The sequence below is a fragment of the Cydia strobilella genome, chromosome Z (assembly GCF_947568885.1).
Source record: "Cydia strobilella chromosome Z, ilCydStro3.1, whole genome shotgun sequence".
NCBI lineage: Eukaryota > Metazoa > Arthropoda > Insecta > Lepidoptera > Tortricidae > Cydia > Cydia strobilella.
Genome location: NC_086068.1, coordinates 6,265,575 through 6,278,736, shown reverse-complemented (window position 1 = coordinate 6,278,736; position 13,162 = coordinate 6,265,575). Strand labels below are relative to the sequence as shown.

At 37.6% G+C, this 13,162-nt stretch overlaps 1 protein-coding gene across 1 annotated transcript in view; it reads left to right on the top strand.

Annotated features, from left to right (window-relative positions):
- Positions 1-13,162, top strand: part of LOC134754472 (protein nervous wreck) — a 59,783-nt gene that overhangs the window by 37,618 nt on the left and 9,003 nt on the right. Inside the window, exons 12-16 of the mRNA XM_063690806.1 lie at positions 320-483; positions 932-1,081; positions 6,764-7,042; positions 9,623-9,736; positions 9,822-9,933. Coding sequence (XP_063546876.1) covers positions 320-483; positions 932-1,081; positions 6,764-7,042; positions 9,623-9,736; positions 9,822-9,933 — 819 coding nt within the window. The remainder of the gene's footprint in view (positions 1-319; positions 484-931; positions 1,082-6,763; positions 7,043-9,622; positions 9,737-9,821; positions 9,934-13,162) is intronic.

Here is a 13,162-nt window from a genome sequence, read left to right as displayed (position 1 = left end):
TTGAAAATTTAACACAGTGTCAAAGTACACAAGTTTCGCGTTAAGCTGATCGAATTTGCTACTATAATTATGAAACATATGCATCCCTTATATTTTTTTCAGATTAGTCTGTGAATACTTGCATTAAAAAAAATGTAAATTACTTGTCAGTTTTTTGTCTACAATAATACATCCAACCAGGCTTAAACCCCGAGGCAAAGTGTAAAGTAGGCCTCTTTATTTGTGTGTAACACAGGAGAAGGGAGGGTGATTGGTTGGGACCCTCCACCCACGGATGATTCTCAGGAGATCGGCTGGAATACAAGCGTTTCTTCCGCAGCGGCGCTGGAGGAGGAGACGATGCACATGGAGCAGCTGGCGGTGGGCTGGGACGACCCCACGCAGGTCAACTGGGGCGAGGAGCAGGAGCCGGAGGCGCCGGCCGCAGGCGCGGAGGCGCCCGCCGCTCCGCTATACAAGTGCACCGCGCTCTACTCCTACACGGTAAGTTCTGTAAGCGTTGCTCCCACAGCTGGTGATGAGCCTACAATACTATCTATTATGATAAAATATTTAGGCTAAGCTAAAGTAAACGAACATCCCCGGAAAATTCCAATGTATCACATTATATATTTTTTTTAACTACACGGGTACGGGTTTATTCAAAGTAAAACAATTTGTATTGCAATATGTTATAAACATATTTTGACTAAAAAATAACCAAATATGTATAGTTATATGAAAATATAATGAATGTACATTATAAAGAATACTGTTTAGTTCAAAAATTTATATAAGTAACCAATTTTATTATTAGAAATAGGAATAATTTATTATTATTAATATTCTTTTCCAATTCTTGGTCTATAAAATGTGTTTTGGAAGGATCTGTTTTGAATAAAAAATGACTATACTTTTTATTACTTGATTAACTTTTTATTTCCAATCTCAGGCCCAAAATCCAGACGAGTTGTCGATCATAGAGAACGAGCAACTTGAGGTGGTTGGCGAGGGCGACGGCGACGGCTGGCTGCGCGCGCGCAACTACCGCGGCGAGGAGGGCTACGTGCCCCACAACTACCTGGACGTGGAGCGAGAGCAGGTCAGTGTGTGGTGTCACGTGTGCTTGGGCGACGACCACCACGATCAGGACTATATAGGTATGTGTCGCAAAACTGGATGCTCATTTCTAGTTACGGAGTTATGAACGTTTATGTAAAATACAGTGGAATCCGTTTATTATGACTCCGCTTATACTAACCCAGCGCTTACTATGACGAAATTAACTGTGCGAAGCTTGGTCTTCATATAAAATTATTTGCGACGAAGTCGAATAAGATGACTTCGCTATAGTGACAAATCGCTTGCTATGACATAACTATAAATCCTATTTTCACGAATTTATGTCCGGTTATATACTGACACATTCGCTGGTTTTCGTGGCCGTCCCCACGTCTTTCCCTGCGAGGACGTTTGGTGCGTGGGTGGCGTGTAAGTTGTTTTAGTTTTGATTCTCAGTGATAAAACATCTCTCACAAAGGAATTTGAGATTAATTTGAAAAATTAACAAAAATAAGAAGTTAATCCACTATGCTTTATATGACATCCGCTTAGTATGACTTGGTATGACGAGTTTGTCACTTCCCTTTGATCCTAAATCTAGGTTATATCGGCTAACAAATACAAAAAATCATGACCCCTAGTACCATACATTTTTTTAGAAAAATCATTAAACCTACATATCCTAAAACCGAGTTTTTGAGAAGAGTTAAAAGAAGTTTGAAACGCATTTAACTACGTTCCCGTTGGAAGTTACATAGATGATGATTGATTATGTATATTAAGGTGTTTTTCTTCGAAATATGTACACCAATATTTATTTCAATGTCACTTACAGATTGTGAGAAATTAGGGTTTGATTACAGCAAGCCGCCGAGACTATGGAATTAGGAAAAAATCTGTTTACTAAACTTCTTCTTTAAGCAGTGTGTAAATGGTTACAATTTATCATTGCATGGCTGGCATGTGGCGTTGTGTAAGCGTATCATCTAGCTTCGCTCGCTACAAGTACTGCCCCGCTCAGGGGCATAACTTACCGTAGGCACTACAACTACTATACAGGACTTATTTACTTATACCATTATACCTATAGTTTCTGTTACAGAATAAAACTTTTAAAGAACGCAAACATCGAAACTTACAATTTTTTACATTTGTAAAACCCGAACTACCTAGTCACGTTATAAATTATAATTATGTGAATAAGTAGTCACCTCAGTTCAAAAATATCAGACACGTTGCAAAGATCTAAAGTACCAGCGGTTCTCGAACTTTTTTGGCGACGGAACCCTTTTGGAAAGCAAAATATTTAACGGAGCCCCAAATTAAAAAAAATTGTTTGACTAATTAACTGTGGACTAAAGATATATGCGGTGGTTATTGATTTGTTTTCGCTTTTTCTCGTGGTGCCCCAACAGAGGTTTTGCGGAGCCCTAGGGGTCCACGGAGCACACTTTGAGAATGGCTGACCTAGACGCAGCAGGAAGCGACGAGTACGCTTTTATTAAAAGACAGGATATTTATTTTTACGATACACAGAATTGAAAAGTACATTTATTTCATTTGTAGCTAATATATCGTTATGAGGTTCTTCTATCGTTATGTGCACGCAACGTGATGCAACGTGGGAGTGGGAGGTATATCTTGATTTGTTATTAGAGTTAGACCAAGAAAAGTCTGCAGCGATTTTGATAGCACACGCAGTGCAAGTGTTATTTATACGTCATAATTTCATATTAGAAGTTTGAAGTTTAAAATAGCGCACTGCGTATGCTATCAAAATCGCTGCAGACTTTTCTTGGTCTAACTCTATCTTATTATTATCTGTAAAATGACCCACACGAATTATTTTAAAGAAAGTATTGTAGGCTCAAATATTTGTATATGTCTAGGTATTTATATACAACTTACTTCATGTTAATATTACGAGTACATACCGTAAAAGTGCCTACTATGCTCCAAAATTTGCCTCAAAATTAGAAATTAAATAAATTGTCACCGCACCAGCTTGGCTCTCTTGAATGTTCAAAAATCTGATAAGAAAGTTTCATTTTAAATATCTATCATGTGTGGCATAGTAATCAAATGCAAATTTTGAGTAGCTTTCGTTTGCTGGTAGAATTGACTTTTAAATAATGATTTTGAATGAGAAGTATTTAATAAATTTGATTTTGTTTGATATTTTACAGTTAGTATTTTCCTTGTGTTGGTATGGTGAATTTTTTTGTGTCTCACTCAGTGGTAAAATTTGTTTAACCCTCGTGCCTTGAAACCCTCGCAGCGCTCAACATTTCATTTATCGAACTACTCGCTACGCTCGTGGTTCAATTTTAGAATGTTTCTCTTGCTAGGGTATCAATATTACCACGAGAGGTTAAATAACAACTTTGCCCCTTGTAAAACAAATAACTATTTAACATTCTTATACTTTAATAGGTATGTTTGAACATATTATGCCGATTATAGTGATGAACCATTCGTCCGCACTGTGGCAAAAAAGACGTGTTCCAAGCCAGAATTCACGGGGTTTAACAGATTCCTTACTTCCTGAAACTTGAAACTTTAATTCAACTTATAGGCACATCTATTAAATGTAATATACAAATGTCCCGTGGAGGATGGGAACACCGAGCTGCACGTAATTTCCCGCAAGCTTCCGCGACGGTTTTCATTTCCTAGCATCGTCTTGAAACGTTCCGGTTCCATTCAACTAAGTTATATGTGCAATATATATTTTTAAGTTATCGGACGCTATCGTGCTAGGGTTCAATAATGGATATATATTGGAGCATTGGTTATCTACATAAAATAAATAAAATTTAATAACATTCATTTTGAATCGATTTGCTTTGATTTTGTTTTTCACTTTGTGATTTTTTTTTGTGTTTCACTCGGTGGCAAAATTTGTTTAAGCCTCGTGCCTTTAAACCCTCGCAGCGCTCAAGATTCCATTTTTTGTATTTATATTGTTTATATTAAACCGATTTGATTGAAAACAGAATGTAAATATCGTATTTCTGCCCATTTTGGTGTATTGTTTCGGGTTTGTATTGAAAAATACATTGTACTATTTATTTATTGGCATTTTTTTTAGGTACCTATAATATTTTTTTACAATAAATAGTATTAATAGGTTGTTATAGGATAGAAAAATGTCTTGAGGCCAAGGCTCAGAGACCGATAACGCTTTCATAAATGACCCATTCGTTACTTTTGAAATAAGTACCCTTTATATCGAGTTAGTATACCTAACATTTAAAAAAATACCAATTTACTTAGCTTCATTTGGTTCCTGAAATTTATTTGTTTTTGCGAATACGAGCACAAAGAGACCTTTGCAAAAGCGTACCCGTAAATATGCACGATGCGGGTATGAAAATATCTTTCCGGGTAATAATTGAAACAGGCCCCGTACCTGCCCGTGCGGGGAGCATCTATTGTAACGCGAGAGTTTTTCTCCTCCATTCCATCGATTCACTTAATTAGTGCAGTTCTCAATTGAACTACATGTTTTTATTTTGGAGATGCCTGCTTAATGAAAGGTTTATAGAGGTTCGTCGACCTCTGAGAAATACTGATCAAACAATATTTATATTATATGTAACGAGAGATGAAATATATCTGACTTATATAACGAGTGCTCCTACACGGATGAGGTAACCGTTATGTTTATACATTTGAATTAGTTTTCAAAATTAGTATTACGATTAAGACTTGCATCGTCCTACCATTCCTTTTTATAATAATAATTCGCAAAAAAATAGTTTACACTTCACGACGACGCACGAACAAATTATAAAAAACCGGCCAAGTGCGAGTCGGACTCGCGCACGAAGGGTTCCGTAACATTACGCAAAAAACGGCAAAAAAAAAACACTTTTGTTGTATTTGCCCCACATAAATATTTATTTTATCCTGTTTTTAGTATTTGTTATTATAATGGCAACAGAAATACGGTACTATAACGGTTTATGAGATACAGCATGGTGACAGAAAGACACACGGACGGTTAATTCTTAGTAATAGGGTCCCGTTTTTACCCTTTGGGTACGGAACCCTAAAAGACTAAAACGTGATATATTTGAACTGAACAAATCCGGGAAACATTTTAAACGACAGAATTGAAAATACTAAAACCATTTAGTTCTGTAAACAAAGAAAGATGTGAAAAACTCTAATTTTTATTGTCTTTATTGTATCCATACGCCATACTGTTCTCTGGAACTAAATGCAAATGTAAGTTATCTAGATAAATGTGGGGCGGATTATTCATTGAGAGCTTCACAGTGCCACCGAATTTATAATCGGGTTCATTGGAAATGTAACCGATGTGTAACCGGCCGAAAACCTATTTCACCCGGAAATTTACGGCGATGCGTTGCGACAAACTGATTTAAATTTTCAATAGTCTGAGTTCACACTAGTTCAATATTCGCTAAATTTCTAAACTAACATTCAACAAATTCTTATTTAGTGGTTTTATTTCACTGTACAGGGTGGCTAAAAATACGTTAGTCCTGTATGTAAATTATAATCTTGATACTGACGAGATATCTACTTAATAAATTGGCGATTCAATGGACTGCTTGCATAAACATGCAGGATTCTTTATAAAGATAAAAAGTGTACAAACAAGTGTATCTCCCATCCTTTTGTGGCAAAAATACACAAAGTAGCCTCGTAATCCTTTTCACTAGCCGTAAATTACCGGTGGAAATTTTAATATCCGGTAATCTGCCTTTCCGCGTCAAAGTCGCACAGTGGGGAAATTGCCGTGCTTCGTTGGGAATTTGATGTGCACTTTTTGCCATTTTTCATCAAAGACTGACAGTCTAGTCTATGTAGTTATAGTGAAAAACGTTGCGACGTGGCTCGGCAGTCGGCTGCCACAGTAACTGGTCGATGCCTTGGGAACTTTGACGTGACAACCACCTTTATGGAAAAGTAATACAATTTCTTTTGTAGCTTCAATTCAGAAAGGAATTAATTTTAACACTCAAATCACGTTAAAATTAAATGTTCAAATCGTCTTTGGCTCATAACTAGTATGTTAGTTATTTATTAAAAAATAAATAAACGACCACGTATTTATTTGAGATGCGATCTTTGTAAAGGTAATTAATATATTAATCACTATTATTAATTATTTATTATTGACGTGTAAATTGGTTTTATAAATAAATTATAATGATTATTATGATGATTATAATATACAGACAATTGATTTTTGTGATGATTCCGCTTCTATGGGTTACTCTAATTATTACTTATACACCAATGGAGGTACTTGCAGGTATTCTGACTTGACTGATCCTTCACGATGTGTCCTCTTTGACTGCCTCGATCCAAGTGAACGAGTCTCACGAGCCAGTCCAACTGGCTTTCGTGCCCCACTACCTAGCTACCTACCGTGTTGCCAGGTATTTTCCCAACTACCCCGTACTAATCGGGGTAACGCAATGATGTTGCCACATTATAATTATTATTCAACTGCTATCTGTCATATAAACATAAATAAATCATGACATTAGGTAGGTTTGATATATAGAGGTAAACAAATATTTCGTTACTTACCACCACACATGCCAGGCGAAATTAAATCGTATATCAGTGTCACATAAACTAAGTATACATACATAACCTGAATTCCTTACACACACACAGCAACACCGCAGCGCAGCCGAACGCAAGCTTTGTAGTGCTTCATTTCACTTTCTTTTCATAGGCCTCATCCAATCCTGGTCTGGTCACTCAGATATCGTTCTCCTCGGTGGACTATACCGTGGAAGGGGAGGACGCGGACGTGGTGCAGTCCCCGGACCAGATCTCGGTGATCTCGGCGCCCGTGGCGAAGGCCGACGAGCCGAAGGCCGAGGCCCTGAACACGGAGCTGGCGAGGGCCGTGGAGGAGTCGCAGGCCGAGTGGCCTACCCTGGGCTACTGCTTCGCGCTGTACGACTACGATGCTGATGCTACTGATGAACTTAATCTTGAAGAAGGACAGGTAAGTTTCTTAGTGTTAATGTTGTTTCCTTGATGTTTCGTAGGTCTATCGAGTGATGAAATATTGACACTGTTAGATAAATAATACTTATGGGCTAATAGTACCCTGTACAGGGCTAGAACATAATTTACAAGAATATTTTTACGGTGTCATGTCAAAAATGTTTTTAAACGATAAATTTGCTAATCAATCTAATCATTACATACACATAGCTTGGCTGGTATCAGTGATTCTATAAATATAGTGAAAGTTTACGGTAACGGTTTTGACAGTTTCGGTATGGATGAAATTAAATATTCGCGATCTTAAACATCTAGATAAGAATAATGAAAGGCTTTGTAAGTGGGCATATAGCTCTCTGGTGGCCTATCACAGGAGCGGCCGACTGGATCTCGCCCGCGAGATAGGACTACCCGTCCCTCTCTAATTAATACAGTTAGAAAAAGACAGTTAGTCTATCTCGTGGGCGCGACACTGTCGCAGCGCTCCTGTGCTTGGCCTACAGGTACTCGAGTATGTAGTAAAAATTCCTCGTAGAGATATATGTTCATACCGAAATGATAGTTAAACTTGAAATAGTAATTAAAAGTTTTGACATAATTAACTACGAGTAAATCATTGTCCCAGTTCCTACTTATTAAATATTCACAGATGGCAGAGTAAATTGACAAATCACTTAAGGGAAAGTTTTTACATCACTTTATATGCTGTTTTGCGTCATATTATTATTGATTTATTTTGTTAACAAAATGTAGTTAAATTATAAATTATATTGCTTAATTCCAATTACAGTTAAATTGATAAAAAATATAATAACCGTCGGTACGTGTCATATTATTTTTTCCATGTACATACAAAAAAAAATGTGACACGAAAAATAATATAAGTATATTTTCTAAATACGCTAATTTGTAAGCATAAGTATGTGTTGTTATGACGTGTATGACAACATGAGTCACCTATGGCAAAGTTAAATGAAAAAACTTTTACTCTAATCGGCTTGGACCAGGGCTTAAAATATACAAACCCAAGTATCTAATTCAGACTGTCAATTTCATTTCCTTCAACAAAATGGTAAAAATCTTACATATATAGACTGCACAGCGTATCTAATTCTAATGAGCACCTGAGCGCGGGCTAGTCCAACACTTAAAAAACCGGTGTAAGTGCATTCGCCGATAACGCGCCTTTATTACGTATCTCGATGACACATTTTAGACTGGTTCTATAGCGTTCCACTCTCCGGCACTCAGTAACCGTAGAGGGACCACACAAGAAATCTCAACCTATTTTTCTGTTTGTTCATTTTGAACTTTATTGCAATCTCCATAGAGTGGTAATTCAATAACCGGTTAAAGCGACCCAACCATTTTTTGTGCAGGCAAGTAGCACGTGCAGTTTTATTTACAGTCGCCATCAGATATATCAGAGCGCCCGAGGTGCTCAAAATATCTGAACACGCACTCTATCGCCTAGACAATAGAGGCGTGTTCAGATATTTGTGAGCACCTCGGGCGCTCCGATATATCTGATGGCGACTGTACAACAGACAAAGAGTTACTTAGGGGCCAGCTTGAAAGCTAACGACTAGGTAAGTAGGTATATACTGCAGTGTGCCCGAGGAAACGCCGGTGTTTGTCAGGCTCAGTTCTTGTAGTGTCGCCATCAAGAACGGACGTGCTGTTTCAAATCGAAAGGAATCCGCTAACGTTTATCAGTCACTGGCGGCACGCGGCCTAACAAGACTGCTCACGTGTGTGTGGTTACCTAATGGATAGTGCACAGTTTCTGATTATTTGCCAAATACAGAAACAATTATCGCGTCGTTAAAGTAACGCTTTGTTAAATTAAGCGTCGAAATTCTAATCATTTTGAAAGTTAAGGTTGGATATTATTTATAACAAAGTTATAATAGTGAGTGTATTAATATAATTTTAAAATAAATATAATATAATGAATTTGGTTGTGTATTGTCTAAATTAATTAATTATTGTACTATTTTGCCTGTTTTTTCCAAGTTTAAATAAAATAAAATAATTGGTTTCTAATTTTAACTCGATCTTTATTACAAATAATTAAGGTTCAATAGTCAGTTTCATAACTTAAGAGGTGGAAAGATATCTGAAATTTGTAACCTAATGTAAATTCATGGCCTTGGTATTTATACCTACTTGCAAGACATGATACGATTTCATTCAGAAATTGTGGTGGCATCTTTTATAGATAACATCCAGCTATTTCTTGATTTTTGGATCTTCTAATTCTCACTTGATTCTCATTTACGGGCAACAGGGATCAGTGATCAGTCAAAACTTAATAGATGCAAACACGTTTGGAATCATGAGTAGCGAGCGACTACGGGACCCTCGGTGGGGCGCGCAGCGTGCTTAGAGCTTCAGAGTGATTTGAGCAGCGTGCACTGAGGCCGTTCGCACATGTTTGCATTTATTTAACGTGGACGCCGTGCCGTACGCCCCCTGCTCGACCGTCCTCTCAGTTTGCACATTTAGACGGATGCAGTGCTTATTTAATTTTAAAGTCACTTATTTGGTTGATTATTAAGCAATCGATCGTGTGCAGATTATCCGCGTGGTTTCGCGAGACGCACACGGCGTCGACGACGGCTGGTGGCGCGGTGAAGCCAACGGCGTCATGGGCAACTTCCCCTCGCTGATCGTCGAGGAGTGTGACGAGGTAAGTCTCTGCAGAATCACAACGGCGTGACGTCATTCAAGGGAGATAACTTTATTAAAAATAAACTTGTTTTTGTTTGTGGTAGAACGGAGAGCCCCTGAGCGGCGGTGAGGACGAGTGGTCCCCGCCGGACTCCGCGCCGCCGGTGTTCGCTTCACCCCCGGGCTCGCCTACGGCTGGGGGCTTCGACGAGCAAAGTAAGCCACACCCACCTTTCTAACCCTTCGTGCACCACGCTTGCGAACCTGGACAACTTCGAGTACCCTAATCGAGTACAAAAAAAAATTGAATCTCATTTTAAGGATAGTGCTTGCATAGTTTAGGGATCACGCCACCTACAAATTATATGAAAAACCAAAACGTCGTCTAAGTAGCTAAAGTTTTTATTAATAAAGGTACAACTTTCTGGCGGCTTTATCGTTGAAAAGCGATCGACAGTTAACGTTTCTGAGTTTGCTTACGCGAAAAATCTAGGCCAGAAATAACGGTTAAAAATTGCCGTATTTCCTGTTGTTACCGATCCATATCGCTGCTATTTTTAAACGATATAGGCGAAACTGCTGAAAATATAGGTGTCGATATTGAAGAAAGTGTCAATAACTGAGTAGTTTATCCTATTTGGAAGATGTCAAATATCTTGATTGCAGATTCCAAATGTAGACTCGCCGAGTGTTAGCGCTCCTCCAGGTCCACTGCGAAAAGCAAAATAATACAGGAGGAGGATCGTTTTCAGATAAGGAGAATACTGGTGGGATACTGAAAAAAACCTTGAATCTAAGTACAACGATTAAGTCTTAGTTCATGAACAGTCCCCTGCAAATGTATAACAACGCATAAAGCCTTACATTTTTTTTTTGATCGTCAAGTTAAAATAATTATTCAAACACTTTTGTAGAGCCGACCTACCGACACTTGATTGTGATTGCAACTTATAATTATCATTGAATTAAAATCGATTTCAACTTTAAATATTTACGTAGTTACTAATACATTTTCAATCTAGTGTATATTAAAATCATTTTCTCTGTTTTGAAATAAGTTACACCGCGTCAAGCTTCTCTCTATGTTTTCATCTTTATTTATTCAGCGCGTGTATACACAATGTAATTTTAATCATCGAGGACAGAAATAGAACATTTTATCCTGGCTCCGACGTAGACAGATTTGAGATTATATTATGTATGCCTTCTTAGAAAACCTTTTACCTGTCTAGCTAGAAAATATTCATAAAAGAAATAAGATGTAAAGTTAATTTACTATTATGCAGCAAGAAATCACTGCTACGCGCTACGCCGTAGCACTACGAAATACCTAAGTCGGAGAAAAACGGCCCTATTCGAACAATGTTTTAAAGAAATCTCTAGGTCTGTCAAATCCAAGTGACGTTTTTGTGCAAGAAATTTTACTTTTGACACTGACAGATCGTTATCGTATCGCAGTGATCTAGAAGATGCATTGTTCGAATGCGGCCGAATGATAAGTATTTTTGTAGGTGCTTTGTAAATGAGGAAGTGAAAACTTGCCCAAATCAAATAATTTCAATTACAAATATTTTTGAAATAAAACTATGAAAACGGATTATATCGCGTATATTGAATTTATAATACATCCCGACGTTTCGAACTCTTTACAGCGTTCGTGGTCAACGGGTGACTATCGCGGTAACCGAAGACAATATTACAAATATATTTTTAAATAGGTTTTTGAGCGAATTCGTGGTTTCTAATCTAATTTTTTTATCCATTAATTTAAAAAACTGCATAACTCGAACTTGTGTACTTCTACTTTATGACGTCGCAATAGTATATTTTGTCGGTGGGTTATTATTTATTAAAACCTTAACTAGTTTTAGTTTGCGAAACACCCTGCCCATAACTTCCAAAGCCCGAGTGGAAAACTGAAAGTAGTACAAGAGAAAAAGTTCTCGTCATTTATTATTCTTTGCAGCTGATAAATAAAGTATTCACTATCTAGATCGAAGTTGTCCTCGTTCGGAAGTATCAGTGTCTTGCTGTATTTATTTACCGAGTATCTGTATCGTATTCACATAGTGGCCAACGTTGTGCGGACACCTAGCGTATAGCTTGAGGCTGGTCGGGTATTTTGTGGTTTTTCCCCAATTGGCATGGTATTTGCTGGCAGGTGAATAAGTCGCCAGGTATGTGCAGTTACGGATAAAAGAACCTACTCAACTCGCTTCTTTTTGAGGCAACATTTTGAAAATAATTGTAAAGTATCAGTTGAAGTGAGAGGCTCTGTCACTGCGCATCCCTCTCGCCTCCTTTTTCTTACCAACTTGACTGTACGCACGTTTTCTCTGGCTAGCCTGACGTCACATCGAGAGATGAAGCGAGCGATGCGGTTGGTTCTCGCTCATGTACTTAGGGTGTAAGCGAGAGGCACATCGTCGCCTCAACTCTTACTGCGACGCGAACAAGTGTCATCTCCACGACTGCATGGTTGCACGTTTTATCTAACAGTTACGCAAACGTGAAACACTTGATGTTTTCTTTCGAAATTCTATATTGTTCTTGTTTATACGTGTTGTTAGCATCATTCAACTTAAGCAAACTAAGTTCTTTACGAGAGTTCATTTAATGAAGATAGGATATCAAGGGACATAAATAATCGCTGTTCCTGGATCTTACAGATTATCAACAATAAAAAACAAAGTTATAAAAAACACCGATAAATTGGCACCGTTGTAAAACTCTAAGGGTATGATTTTCTAAATTAGATGTTTTTATACTAAAGCATTTACTAGCTATTTCAAATTCAAAATATGTAGTGTACAAAATCAATTTAGCAATACTGCCGTTAATTTTATAATACCAAACTATAAATACAACAAAATACTTTTATAATGTATGCTGTACCTCTACAGGTGTCATACACCACCCGTATCTTCACTTCAACTTATTGTAAACACTCTTCTTCAAATGTTGTTCGTTCTCATGTTATATGTCATCTTTAGGTGTATATGTACTGAATGCAAAGCGAGTCAGTAATTTAGAATAGTACAAAATGAGTTCGTTCTGGTATCCATCGATTTACATGTAGCTGCGAGACCTACAGTATAGGTACAATCGGGGACATTCCCGGTGAACCATCTTAAGGGCAAAAATCGTATAAACGTCTCGCAGACGGTCAGACGATATCATAAAAGTGATGACCAATAGCATGGCACTTAAAAATGTGGGTGTTGAAAAAAAGTTTGCTCAGGTAGTTTATTGCCGTCTATTGTCTTTGTGACGTCCGGCATTTGCAAACTAAGATACGGAATCCAAAATGCATCCTAATTGGTTATCTTTATGGGGAGGCGAAGCTTAGCCTAAACAACAACAACTGATAAACTGTCCTTACTACCTATTGTTTGTCTCATTACCTGTTTTTACCCTTTTCATTATTAACATAAAGAATAGTAAT